The 14,996-nt window shown below is 39.0% G+C and overlaps 1 protein-coding gene across 1 annotated transcript in view; it reads left to right on the top strand.

Annotated features, from left to right (window-relative positions):
- ttc6 (tetratricopeptide repeat domain 6) overlaps positions 1–14,996 on the top strand; it is a 198,897-nt gene that overhangs the window by 154,316 nt on the left and 29,585 nt on the right. Inside the window, exons 29-32 of the mRNA XM_060828959.1 lie at positions 4,973–5,046; positions 6,069–6,279; positions 8,487–8,639; positions 11,754–11,924. Of these exons, the coding sequence (XP_060684942.1) occupies positions 4,973–5,046; positions 6,069–6,279; positions 8,487–8,639; positions 11,754–11,924 (609 nt within the window). The remainder of the gene's footprint in view (positions 1–4,972; positions 5,047–6,068; positions 6,280–8,486; positions 8,640–11,753; positions 11,925–14,996) is intronic.

Below are 14,996 nucleotides of genomic sequence, written 5' to 3'. Positions count from 1 at the left end.
CTGCTCTTGTATTCTAGCCCTTTTGAAATGAATGCTAAAATTGCATTTGTCTTCCAAACTGCCAAATAAAACTGTATATTAACCTTAAGTGAATCCTAAACTAGGATTCCCAAGTCCCTTTGTGCTTCAGATTTCTGAAGCATGTCACCATTTTGAAAATAGTTTACACCTCTTCCTATCTAGTGCATAACCTTATGTTGTAGTTTTCTTTGTTCTCTGTTCTTTCCCACATTGTATTCATCCACCCAGTCTGCTAGCCTGTCCAAGTCCTTCTACTGTCTCCCTCCTTCCTCAACATAACCCTTCCCTCCATTTATGTTTGTGTCATTTTCAAACTTAGCAAAAGTACTCAGTTCCTTCATCCAGTTTGTTAATCGAGAACATGAATAATTGTGGTTCCAACACTGACCTGCGAAACTCCATTAGTCACCGGCCTCCATCCTGAAAAACACCTTTATCGCCAATTTTTGCCTTCTGCCAATCCTCTATCCATGCCAGTACCTTGCCCCTAACACCATGGAGCCTTATCTTATTCAGACACCTCCCGTACAGTACCTTGTTAAAGGCCTTCTGAAGATCCAAATAAATCCACTGGCTATCCTTTGACTAAATAGCTTGTTACCTCCTCAAAGAATTTGAGTAGGATTTGTCAGGCATGTCCTGGATATAGGTTTGCTCGCTGAGCTGGAAGGTTCATTTCCAGACGTTTCATCAGTGGCGTCCAGGCGAAGCACTGTTCATGATTCCTGGTTTCTATTTATACGTTTGTGTTTCTTTGGGTTGATTATGTCATTTCCTGTGGTGATACCATTTCCAGTTATTTTTCTCAGGGGGTGGTAGATGGAATCTAACTTGATGTGTTTGTCGATAGAGTTCCGGTTGGAATGCCATGCTTCAAGGAATTATCATGCTTATCTCTGTTTGGCTTGTCCTAGGAAGGATGTGTTGTCCCAGTCGAAATGGTGTCCTTCCTTGTCTGTATGTAAGGATACTAGTGAGAGAGGGTCATGTCGTTTTGTGGCTAGTTGGTGTTCATGTATCCTGGTGGCTAGTTTTCTGCCTGTTTGTCCAATGTATTGTTTGTTACAGTTCTTGCACGGTATTTTGTAAATGACATTGGTTTTGCTCCTTGTCTATATATGGTATTTCAAGATCATTAGCTGCTGTTTTAGTGTGTTGGTGGGTTTGTGGGCTACCATGATGCCAAGGGGTCTGAGTAGTCAGTTGTTGTATTCAACATAATCAGGTCTGCATGTTGCTTAGTCAGTGACCCTGAAGTAACTTGCTGGAAGTCACCTGCACCACAAGGCCTGAAATTTCACTCAGAGGTGCAGACCCACAAACCCAAATCAGTGGAAAGGACCCCACATAGTCAGGTTTTTAGTGCAAGATATTGATGGTAGTCAGGCTCAAATATCATATACCAATCAATTTCCCCACCTACCATCCTGTGCACTTACATCCTCCAAACTAAATCACCTATCCACTGTGGCAGACCACAAGACGCATGCTGACAGGAAATTAAATAATGTTTTTAGTGTACTGAAAACAACAAATGCTGGAGATCACAGTGGGTCAGTTAGCAATCATGGAGAGAGAACAAGCTAATATTTCAAGTCTAGATGACTCTTCATCAGAACTGGTGAAGTGTGGAGCATTTATATATAGTTTCCATGTTCAAAACAGTGTTGTCGACATTACTTGCTTCGTCCATGATCGTGGTTTCCCACTCATTGTGGCTGACAGGGCCTTCAACCCCATCTGACCTGTCCCTTCCCATCACTCACAGCAGCATGATTGGGTCCCCCTGGTCCTCCAGCCTTCGCATTCAAAATGATCATTCTCCACCATTTCAGACAACTCCAGCAGAATGTCACCGCTGAACACATCTTCCCCTCATTCCCCCATTTGTGTTTTGCAGGGACACCCTAGTCCATTTCACCACCACCAACACTAGCCTGTCTCTCCCACGGCACCTTCCCATGTAACCACAGAAGGTGCAACACCTGCCCCTTCATGTCCTCCCTGCTCACCATCCAAGGGCCTAAACTGACTTTCCAAGTGAGGCAGCATTTCTCCTGTACCTCCTCCGGTCTTGTGTATTGTATTCACTGCACTCCATGTGGCTTACTGTATATTGGAGAAACCAAACACAAATTGGTGACCGCTTTGTGGAACACCTTTGATCCATGTGCAAGCATGATCCCGACCTTCCTGTAGCCGGCCATTTTAACACAGTGTCCTGCTCGCACGCCCACATTGTCTGTCCTCAGCGTGCTGCAGCAGTCCAGTGAATCACAGCACAAACTAGAGGAGCAACATGTCAACTTCAGATTAGGCACTTTACAGCTTTCTGGACTTAATATTGAGTTCAACATCTTTAAATTGTGAACTATTTCTTCCCTTCGTTTTAGCATGTTATCACGTCCTCCCCACCAGTTCCTGTCCTTTTATGTCGGCAGGAGACATACCATTGCTTTGTCATTCTCATATGCTGATCACTTAAACTGAGCTGTCAACATCTTTTCTCCACTAGCACTCTACACCAACAACCTCCACAACGTTCCCGCACCCTCCCCCATGCATAAACACTGTCCCTTCCATACTTCACTTCAGCTCTGATGAAGAGTCATCTAGACTTGAAACGTTAGTTGCTGTCTCTCCATGGATGCTTATTGACCTGCTGTGAACGCCAGCATTTGTCGTTTTCACTAGATTCCAACATCTGCAGTAATTTGTTCCTAACGTTGTTAGTGTATACTGATTAATTGACTGTTTAAAGGGAAACATTTATTGATTTTTAAAAAAATCCTCAATCCCTACATCTGCTTGTAATAATCAGCTCTTTCTTTAAAAAACAAACCTTTGTATTCATAGCCCTACATTGAAGACTGTTGACTACTTGGTGCATTTAATCAAATAGAGAACATAGATGCACACATCCCATCATGACGCTAGGTTGTGAAATCAATAATGCAGTACAAATCCTAGGTTTGTCTTCAAGCTTATGTCAATGGAGTACAATAGCAATCGCGTTTACTTTAATTTGAAGGCAGCTGGTTTCTTTTATCTTAAACACTAAGTAATTTAAATGCCTTGACAACTTGACAGATTTCAAATTTTTACTTTGCTTTCTGCGTTCATATTTACATGTAATGAGTGCACAGGATACTTCACCTCTCCCCAATGAGGGCCCCTTCCAAAAGGTATTCTACCTCTCCAAAGAACTCCAGTAAACTGAAATCTTCTTTAGTTTAAAGCCACAAGACATATTTTGGATATCCGGCTTGTGAAAATTGTATCTGACTGGAGATAACTGCACTTTCACATGTGTACAAAAGTAAAACACAGTGGTTGCTGCAGATCTGGCAGCATCAATGGAAAAAGGAGGGATGATCTTTTTGAATCTAAATGACTGACATAACAGAAGCTAACATAAGAGAGTTGACAGTTCATGTTACGGTTGTCTAAAACTTTGGTTTGGCCACATTTGGAATACTGCATACAGTTCTAGTCGCCACAATGCTAAAAGGATGTGGATGCTTTGGAGAGGGTGCAGATGAAGTTCACCAGGATGTTGCTTGATATGGAGGGTGCTAGCTATGAGGAGAGGTTGAGTAGATTAGGATTGTTTTCATTGAAAAGATTGAAGTTGAGGGGTGACCTGATTGAGGCCTACAAAATCATGAGAGGTGTAGACAGGATGGATAGCAAGAAACCTTTTCCCAGAGTAGAGGACTCAATTATTAGGGATCGTGAGTTCAAAGTGAGAAGAGAAAAGTTTAGGGGAGATACATGTGGAAAGTTCTTCACGCAGAGGATGGTAGGTGCATGGAATGTGTTGCCAGTGGAGGTGGTAGGGGTGGGAACGATAGCATCATTTAAGATGTATCTAGACAGGTACATGAATGGGCAGGGAGCAAATGGATACAGATCCTTAGAAAATAGACGATAGATTTAGGTAGAGGATATGGATTGACACAGGCTTGGAGGACCGAAGGCCCTGTTCATGTGCTGTAATGTTCTTTGTTCTTTGTCTCCTAAGGACTCTTATATGTGTAGTTGTTTCTGTCAACAGGTGTGCACAAATTACAACCCACCCTTCTTTCTCTCCCATGCCCCTCACACCAATGGAAGTGGTGGGTGCTTGTTTTGGGTTGGTCTTCCTGAATCACTGCTTTGGTGTCATTTTGAGTAAGCTGCGGACTCGCTGCTGCTTTGAGAGAGTTCATACCCAATTTGTAATGAAATAGCTGGGAAGGGAAAGAGTCAATGCCAAGTTCCTGAGAACACTTCCAGCTGTCACTTGCTTCCTTTCACTTGCCTTTAGGAGTAAAGGTATAATTCTGCACTTCTGATTTACCTCATCCCTCTCAATTTCCCCTCCCTCAATGGCTTCTCCAGACCTATCTCAGACTGCTGTTGGAACTTTATATCCTTTTATATCACAAGCTGGCTGAGCCTTGCAGTTCAACGATTTAATTTAAACTGGACTGAAGGCCAACATAGAGTGTGCCTCAGTGTCCGGGGTGTGTGTGCGTGTGTGTGTGTGCGCGTGTGCATGTGCAACAAAAATGATAGTGTTTCAATGTATAAATAAGTGTGATCACATCAAGACAATACTTGGTTATTTTATGTAGTTTAGCACATTACTCAACTAATGTTTAGTTGCTTTGATTTTAATTTATTTGTTTTGTAAAACTTTATATCTTATTGCAGGAATCCTGTAAGTTCATTATTGAAAATTCCAATTTTCAGTCCTGACAAAGTTCATGACAATATTTTAATATTGTTGTCAGTTATCCCAAGGTATTTGTAATTAGATGAACAAATATAAACAAGTCTATCATTTTGTCCAATGAAAGCAACAGACTGCCCAACAGCTCATTTCAATGAGGAGTTATTCTTTATTTCTGGATTGTATTCAGTCAGTTGACTACAACATTAACGAATTTGCGCTCATCACTTGCAGGACTTTAAAGCAGCAAATGCAGGACAACCAGAAAATGCTTACATTCATCATGCTGTAGCTATCTGCTGTCATAAGTAAGTCATAAGAGAAAACTTTAAACAGCTATTTGTGACATTTCTGAGATTTGCAAATTAAGAGTATGAGCTTGGGACAATCCACTGGAAATTGGGGAAAATACCAAGAATTTGTCTAACCACATAGTATGTATCAAGAATGTGAAAATGTTTGCCCCCCCCCCCACCACAACAGCAGAAAAAAAATGTACTTTCCGTACAAGCTGAATATTGGTGACGGACAGAATGTCTTGCTCATTTTGTTGATTAGCTGGTGTTCTGTATCATAGCCATTCAAGGAGACTGGACCTTGAAAAGGATGAGGTCCTCAAAGAACAGCTTATGGGGGGGAAAAGGATTAATTTCAAGTTCATTCCCTAACTTTTTCCAAACATACAATCTCATTCCCACTAAAGAGTTTTGAAAATCAGCCAAACCTCATTGATAACCCCAATAACTTTATACTGAATATTACTACAAAATACATTTTAATTCAATCTTAATTTCCATTCAAGAAACATTAGACATTTTGTTTCTAACAGATGACAGAATTATTGAATACACTGGGAGTTGAAAAGGCCCTTAATGTGATCACGTTGTGTTATGGTATTCAGCTACCACCAGAGATGCAACTGAAGGCAGAATTGAGGAGTTGCAGGGGCAATGGAGGAGAAACAGAACTGAGGCGGGAATTGAACCCAGGTCTCTGCTATTGTGGGGCAGCAATGCTAACCACTGTGCCACAATGTCACCCACCTTTTATGAAAATGAAATACAGACAGTTGGTATAAGTAAACTGATCACAACCACATTACGCTGCCTGGGCAAAAAGAAAATCTAGCTCCGTATCCAATACAAAAAGGTAGAATTATGGCTGTGTGGTATTAACTAAGAATTAAAAATCTTTTGTTTTTGGAATAAAGATTTAAAGTGCTACTCAACATGGTCAATTTAACAAGTTCATTGAATCCTTAAGTATAAATGATGGAATATATCAGACTACAAAGAATGAGCAATGTTTTATTATTTGCATTGTGTTTAAGACTTCAGTATTTAGAAGATGCTGTAAACAGTTTCAGTCAAGCACTGAAATTGGACCCATTTTTTGTGGATGCATATAATGGACGCGGAAATGTGTACATGGATTCTGCTCACACAGCTGGAATAAAGCAAGCACAAAAAGACTTTGTGCAAGCACTTCATTTAAATCCAAAATGTGTGAAAGCTAGACTCAATCTAGGATACAACTTTCAGGTAAGGAGGTTCTTGGTGATTTATTATTTAAATATTAATGTTCTAAAGTTGTATTTAAGTAACATTTTCTAGAACTCCATTATTTGCATTTACAAAGCACCTTTGCATATTTTTCAGAGAGGTATGAAGAAATGTATAGATGTTAAATGAAATAGGAGATATTGGTGGTGGGGGGGTGGGGGTGGGTGTGGGGGGGTGGGGGGGGGGGGGGGAAGGTGTCAACAAAAGATAATCAAAGTGGTGAGTTTTAAAAGGAGAACATTCAAGTGGAAGAGACACCAAGAGGCGTAAAATCCAAAAAAAACTCTTCAGTGTGAAATTTAAGTGTCCTAAAGTAAAAAGATGGAATGCCTTTCAAAGGCTGGAAGGAAGATTGCAGTGATTGTAATGATGTTGCTTTTAAATCTTCCTGTTGAAGTAAAAATTTACTCAACATTTCCAGATCAGATTGTGAACATTGCAAAAGATTTGTGTTTCACACAGCAACTACTATTACCTTGGTGAAAGCAATAAATTAAAAATTGCAAAGATATTGACATGACTTTGATATCCGAGAGAAAGGATTTGCTAAACCAATTATGAATTGCTAAGAAAACAATTTAGTACCGTAGGGTCATAGAGATGTACAGCACGGAAACAGACCATTCAGTCCAACTCATTCATGCCGACCAGATATCACAACCCAGTCTATCCCACCTGCCAACACCTGGTCCATATCCTTCTAAATCCTTCCTATTCATGTACTCATCCAGATGCCTTTTAAATGTTGCAATTGTACTAGCCTCCACCACTTCCTCTGGCAGCTTAATCCATATACATACCACCCACTGCGTGAAAATATTTCCCCTTACGTCTCTTTTGTTTCTTTTCCCTCCCACCCTACACCTATGCCCTCTAGTTCTGGACACACCCACCACGGAGAAAAGACCTTTAATTATGCTATCCCCCTCATGATTTTATAAACCTCTAAAATGATCGCTGCTCAGCCTCCTACAATCCAGGAAAACAGCCCCAGCCTATTCAACCTCTCCTGATCACTCAAATCCTCCAACCCTGGCAACATCCTTCTAAATCTTTTCTGAACCCTCTCAAGTTTCAGAACATCCTTTCAATAGGAAAGATGACCAGAATTGCATGCAATATTCCAAAAGTGGCCTAACCAATGTCCTGTACAGTTGCAACATGACCTCCCAACTTCTGTACTCAATACTCTGACCAATAAAGGAAAGCATACGAAATGCCTTCTTCACTATCCTACCTACATGCAGCTCCAGTTTCAAGGAGCTATGAACCTGCACTCCAAGATGTCTTTGTTCAACAACACTTCCTAGGACCTTACCATTAAGTGTATAAGTCCTGCCAAAATTTGATTTCCCAAAATGCAGCACCTCGCATTTATCTAAATTAAACTCCATCTGCCACTTCTCAGCCTGTTGGCCCATCAAGATCCCGTTGTAATCTGAGGTAACCTTTTTCGCTGTCCACTACACCTCCAATTTTGGTGTCATCTGCAAACTTATTAACTATATCTCTTATGCTCACATCCAAATCATTTATATAAATGACGCAAAGTAGTGGACCCAGCACTGATCCTTATGTCACTCCACTGGTTTCAGGCCTCCAATCTGAAAAACAACCCTCCACCAACAACCTCTGTCTTCTACTTTTGAGCCAGCTCTGTACCCAAATGGCTAGTTCTCCCTGTATTCCATGAGATCTAACCTTGCTGACCAGTCTTCCATGGGAAATCTTGTTGAACACCTTACTGACGTCCATATAGATCACATCTACCGCTCTGTCCTCATCAATCCTCTTTGTTACTTCTTCAAAAAACTCAGTCAAGTTTGTGAGAAATGATTTCCTATGCACAAAGCCATGTTGACAATCCCTAATCAGTCCTTGCCTTTCCAAATACATGTGCATCCTATCCCTCAGGATTCTCTCCAATAACTTGCCCACCACCGATGTCAGGCTCACTGGTCTATAGTTCTCTGGCTTGTCCTTTGTTTTACATTTATTGATGTTCCAAAATTAGAAGTTACACCTTACAATTTCTAATTCTACTTCTACGTGCAAATGCAATTTTAAAATATCTCAACTCTAAACAAAACACTCAAAATATATAACAAATACAAATTGAAAATCAATGATTTTTTTATTTTTAAGACGGTGATTGCCTTAAATGAAATTAAACTTTTCCCTTTCAGGTTCTGGGAAGATTTCAGAAAGCATGGAATCAGTTTACAATTACAATTGATATTGATCCAATGTTTCATGATGCTTATGAAGGTCGAGCAGTGATTAATCTACAAATGAACAATACATTTGCAGCATTTCAGGACATCAATGCTGCATTGAAGGTAGACATAAGAATATTGCTTGAAGACACACATCTCCAATATAGCACAATTTGAAAAGTATGATTTTTCAAAGGGAATTTTGCATTAAATTGTTGGAGTCTGTTAAGGAAGTTTTAACAAAATAAATTTAGAAAAGCATAGTACAATTAGAATAAGTCAGCGTGATTTTATGTAAGGGAAATCCTGTTCAACAAGTAAAGAGTTCTTTTTTGAGGATGTAATGAATAGCGTTGATCGAAGGGAACCAGTAGCTGTCGTATAGTTAGATATCCAAAAAACATTCTATAGAAGTGTCACACATAACAGAAGAGTTCATGGAATTGAGTGTGATGATATTATATTTAGATAAAGAATGGGAATAAATTGGGCATTTTCAAGTTGGCAGGCTGTGATGGTGTGGTGCTGCAAAGATCAGTTTGAGTTCTCAAAAATCTAAATCTTACGCAATTGAGTCATAAATTAATCACCCTGTCTCTTTGGAGACTCTCTCGGACTCTGAGTGAAGACATTTCTCCTCATTCCTTCTCTTCCTCCACCAGTGAGCTGTCCTTTTCAATGACCTCACCAATGTAAGGCTCACATCCTTGAGTATTATGGAGAGCAGAGCAGATCATCACAATTGCAGAGATCCTAATAGGAAAGTATTGCAGCCAGCATCTGAGCAGTTCTTACACCAGACCCAGTGCTTTCAGACCAATCAGTTGTGAATCTGATTTGTTGCCCAGTCTTAGTGACATGGGTTATATTCATAGAATATTGATAGAGTTCCTACAGTGTGGAAACAGACCATTAGGCCTAACAAGTCCACACCAATGCACAAAAGCAACCCACCCAGACCCATTCCCCTAACCTATTACTCTCCGTTCACCCCTGAATAATGCTCACACACATCGCCAAACACTATTGGCAATTTAACTTGGCCAATTCACCCAACCTGCACATCTTTGGATTGTGGGAGGAAACCAGAGCACCTGGAGAAAACCCACGCAGACACAGGAAGAATGTGCAAACTCCACACAGACAGTTTCCCGAGGCTGGAATCGAACGCATGTCTCTGGCGCTGTGAGGCAGCAGTGCTAACCATTGAGCCACCGTGCTGCCCATTGTGTCAGTGGTGGGGGGACATGGTTGGATGGAGGCAGCACGGTTTTATATATAAAATTAGTGTACTGTTGCTTGCAAGAAGCTGCAGAGATTCACACTAGTAAGGACACAGATGTTTGTGACCATTTGCTTAGAGTCTGTTTCCTTCACCATTGGTTCTTCTCCTCTGTAAATTAGATTGCATGCTGGGGATAATTTGCCATTCTTCATATCTCTTGCCCCTCTTCTGACTTTCTGATGCCCAACTGTCTGTTCTCCTTCTATCAATCACCATGGATTTCTGAGGCAAAAACACCTATTTCCAGCTGCAGGCTTCCTCATACTTAGATGTAGCCAAAACACCCTGGCTTTGACACCTGGTCTGAAAAAGATAGTGCAGGCTGCCTATGGAAAACTCAAACCTGAGACAGGCCTTTAACAAGCCCTTAATGTCCTGTTTAAATGTCACATTTGCATGCCTCCTATCCTCATCGCTGGAATCCAGACCTTTTTTCTGCATTTAGCCCAAGGCAGTCAGGAGCTAAGTGATCCTGGAGGAACCCAAACCTCAGTGAACATATTATTCCTTTGTAAGTGCTACCCGATAGCACCAACGATCCCTTCCATTTCTTTGCTGATGATAGAGAGTATACTGAGATGACAATAAGTTGGGTTGGACTGTCCTGCTCTTTGTCCATAAGGTTTATCTGGACAATCTTCCACATCGCCAGGCAGATGTCAGTGTAGGACACGAGACATCCAGATGCATGATGCCATTGTCATTTTCTCAAGTGCACACCTCCATTCTGATCAGACACAGACCCAAAAATCTAACTCTGTCTTAACTGCAGAACTAATAAATACTTATTTAATTGATCTGTAAAGAAGATATCTCTGTGCATGTTGGCCCAAGTGTGGTTGGATCCACCACCACGAAGCAGTGTAAGGATGTAAACAATTCAAGTATCCACATACATCAGAGACTGCATTAGGATACTACTGCAATTTTGATAGGACAAAAATAAAGAATCAGAACAGCTGCCCAGAGACTAGGGGCTACAGGGAGTAAACCATATAAATTAGAGAAATATCACTTACTAAAGTTTATTACAATATTTAAAATAGGCATGCATGTTTGAAGGAAATAATTTTTTGCCACAAAGCAGGTTACTCTAACAATTCAGTCACAGAGAAGAGCTGGGATGGTTAACGCTGGTTGCAATATAGAGCAGAATGTATGTGTCTTACACCTGCACACATACACACACAACATGGGTGCTGGGAAATAAATTACCACCTAACAAGGGTAGTGTTTGTGTGGGGATTAAAGAGAAAACAAAAACCAGGAGATTAGAACCTCCTCAAAAAAAAATAGAGCAGGATGCACAGACTTTGAGTAAGATACTATTGCAATATTACAAAACAGGAAAGCATTAAGATTCTTGTTGCATGCAAATCAAATTAATTGGTTTGTCATTGACATGATCTGTGGGATTACCTAATACTAAAGGTAACTGTTGATATATTGATGTTGCTTACATCCAATTAGTTTCCTGCTTCAGCAAACGGGTTGTTTTTACTCTTTCACATTTATATCCGGAGCAATTGGTTTTTATTCATTCTGAATTAATGTATTGTTGCTGCAGTTTCAACTAACTGTTTAGTTCCTTGGAAAAAAAAATGCTTTTTTAGAAAATAAAGGGGAGAAAGGAGTCTATATAATTGCACTAATCACTTACATCACTACTGTTACAATAACAATTTTCTTCTTCCTTGTATTGCATAATTGAATATAGAACCTTGAGTCAATTCAGCTCTACATGTTAGCCAGTCAAAGCACAAACAAAGGCTTGGGCAGCTAATTCATTACTGACATTTAGTAAATATTGGACCTTATTTGATTTGCTTCTCAAAGATGTAGGGCACTCAATTTGCTAAGTGTTGTAGCTGTACTACTAATTATCATTAATAAAAAAAGTATCATGCTGAATAAATTAGCACTGTAAAATAAGCATATCTTATTTCTTACAGATTTGTAAATCTGCAAAGTTGTTTACAAACCGTGGAGTGATCAACCAGTTCACAGGAGATCTAACCAATGCTATGAGAGACTATCAGAAAGCTGTATCTCTCGATCCCACCTATTCACTGGCTTATTTTAATGCAGCCAACCTTTACTTTTGCAACAGACAATTTGCACAGGTACTGCACCTCCCTCCCATAATATTTAAAAAACTTCAATGTATTAAATCCACTTTGCAATTGCTGAATAATGTTGATCTCTATTTTCACTATTCATAAAGATTTAAATCGATTTCAGTATAGATTAAAACACAATTATAGTATTTCTGAATGAAGAATTTTACTGCAGTATCAAAAAAAGTACATTGTAAAACAAAGGGATGTGGTTAATTTTATCATTGGACTAAGATATCAAAGAAATATTCAAGTGTAAGTTGTGATTTGAGTCACTACCAGTGGGTGAGGAAAATTATACAAGTAGATAATTGCTTGCATTGCCATTTTTTAAAAAACGTATCTAATTAGTGAAATCTTACATCCTCATTTTTTCTTAATAACCGTCTCTTAATCATACATGCATTTATTTTGTGTCCAGCTTTCAAATATGTGAAGCGTAATCCATATTGAATGGGTATGAATCCACTATAGCAACTTGTATAGGATCTGATGGTTAGAACAGCTCTGAAATGCCACCTTGTAAATTACCAGGCATCAAACGGGTTTACCCATCTTGTGAAATGGTTACTAATCTTAATTCAAGTTGCAAGTTTAAAGGGACTTACAACAACTTCGAAAAGGAATAGCTGCTGAATATTCTAATTTATCAATTTCTAAGTCTCACAAAATGAAAAATAGTAATAATTGTTCTGCATCATTTAGAGCAATGGAAATTTCTTAACTGTTGAACTACATCTAATTTCTAATGTCTAACTATACCCTGCTGAAGACCTTGTATTATTCTATTGTATAATAAATGCAATAAATTCAATTGGACATCATCCTTTGCCTTTTCCCAGAACCCCATGTTCACAATATCAAAAAAGACATTAACCAGTAAACAGAACACTTTCCCATTTTAGGAAACCCGAACTGATACAAGGTGTCTTCAGGTCAAATGCAGCACAGGCAGAGTTCATCATTTTAACAACAGACTTAACTGAAAATACAAAGATGCATCTGCTATATCTTTTCAAACGTATACACCTTCTGCACAGTTAGTCAACTTCTACAAGTAGTTCATGCTTTGTGGCTTCTTCAATGCTGGTTAGCTGGCGAATTGTCCATTCTTTTATCCGAATTTGCTGGAAGATAGTAAGGAGATAGGTTTTACACTCAGTTCCATGTAATTTTGAAAGTCTCTGCAAAAAGAGTTATTGCATAACTAAGTTTAGCTATATAATGAATAATAATTCTACTTGGTTAGCAATAGTAAGAGTATCTATTGCCTGTATGATGAGCATGCAAGATGTTTGTTTCTCCATTATGAAATTTTGTCTGATGTTCACTTCAAAGTCCTTCCACTGGCCTAGGTTTGGAGACAGAGCCAAATTGTTGGAATAATTTAAACCTGAAGAGAAATTGAGCCCAGTTATGAATTTGTGCCAGAGACAGGGGCTTTTTTTGTTGGAAAAAGGTAAATTTTCAGAGTTGAGATGAGCAGTTATGAAGACTGTTAGAATAACTTTCAGGTTGGAATCAAAAAGCACATTTAAATAAAGTGTTACTAAGAGTCAATTTGTTCAGCAATTCTCCCACACATCTCGTTGTATGTAAATTAGATTTCAAAATCAAATCTTGCGTGAACAATTTAAAAAAAACTGAATATACCTGTTCAATAGGCATTTTTTTCTTCCTATACTTTCTTTTTTTGTGAATAGATTTCCGAACATTATTGAGGTCAATGGCAGGAGATTTTGGAGAAAGAAGCCTGGATTGGTCTTTAATGATTTCCTCATTACTTTTCTTACTGAACAGTTTGGGAGATGTTGGTATTGGTTGGTCATCTTCAACAGCAATTTCTTCAACTGTAGAGTCGCCTGTGGCATTTGTAATACCAGACTTGTGAATCTGTTCAGTTTCGGATAAAGCCATATTTTGATGGCTTTCTTCAAGGATCGTTGAGAGATTTGCTCCTTTAGAATATGTAGATTTGCTTGACATAACTGTGTTCCATTGTTTAGCTCCTGTTTTATAACTGACACTGTTTATAATCATGAGCTTCTGTGTATTCTCAGGACTTGAAGAAATTTTCTCAAAACTTTCATCATTGGGGTTTACAAATTTAGATATGGGAGAGATGGTTGGTATCCCAGACTTGAACAAGACTGATTCATAAAGCATTTTCTGTGTTTCAAAGCTATCATGTTCTATTCTGGATAGCTCTATATTCTTTTCCACTAAGTTATCTCTGTTTTCAAAGGAGAATTCAGGTGTGCTACATTTCACAGAGGATGAAAGTCCAGTTGTCAGTAGCTCCACATTTATAAAAGGTATTTCTTCGTCAGACATACTGTTGATCCCTAAAGGACAGAGCACAAAAAAGTTGATTTCAAAAGGGAAGCAAAACATATGGGCCTGAATTTCCAGACCCCATTGACTATGGTTCATGCTTTTGGGTAAAATACTGCAAACTCTGCTGCTCTTACTAGGTACCATCAGGCATATGATTTACAGGCTGACAAACAACCTATTGGGTCATATCATGAACACACCTTCCATAGCCAATAAGTCTGAGCGGGAATTAAACCTGGAGTTTCTGGACTAGAGATACAGATGTTCCCATTGCTCCACAAGACCACCTATCGTCTTCACTCCATTAAAACAGTACCAATGATGAAAGCCTTTTCAAACAATGAAACCAAAGTTTTATTCAGAACCTCACAAAAACAGCCAGCCAATTCTTTAATGTCTCCTTTGATCTGTTGTGATCAAACTGTTGGAATCGTTGTAGGTTCTGGAAAGCAACCAAACATCAATAATTGCATAATGGTAGCCTTCAGGATAATATCAAGAAACAGGTATTGTAACTGTTAGATCAGATTATTTTTTTTTAAATCCCCTCACTGGATACAGGCAGCTTTAAAAGTTTTAAAATGCTAGGGGTTTAAATAGCTTCACAGTCCTATAGACCTTTGCCATTCTTCAATGTAAATATTTGTCATTCTATGACTGCGACTTAAAGGCTTTTCTGCTGCAAAACACCAGTATTCAAAAAGGTCCAACTGAATTTGGATTTCCCTCATATATGAATCA

This window comes from Hemiscyllium ocellatum, chromosome 8 (genome assembly GCF_020745735.1).
Source record: "Hemiscyllium ocellatum isolate sHemOce1 chromosome 8, sHemOce1.pat.X.cur, whole genome shotgun sequence".
NCBI lineage: Eukaryota > Metazoa > Chordata > Chondrichthyes > Orectolobiformes > Hemiscylliidae > Hemiscyllium > Hemiscyllium ocellatum.
This window is presented reverse-complemented; position numbering and strand designations above follow the sequence as displayed.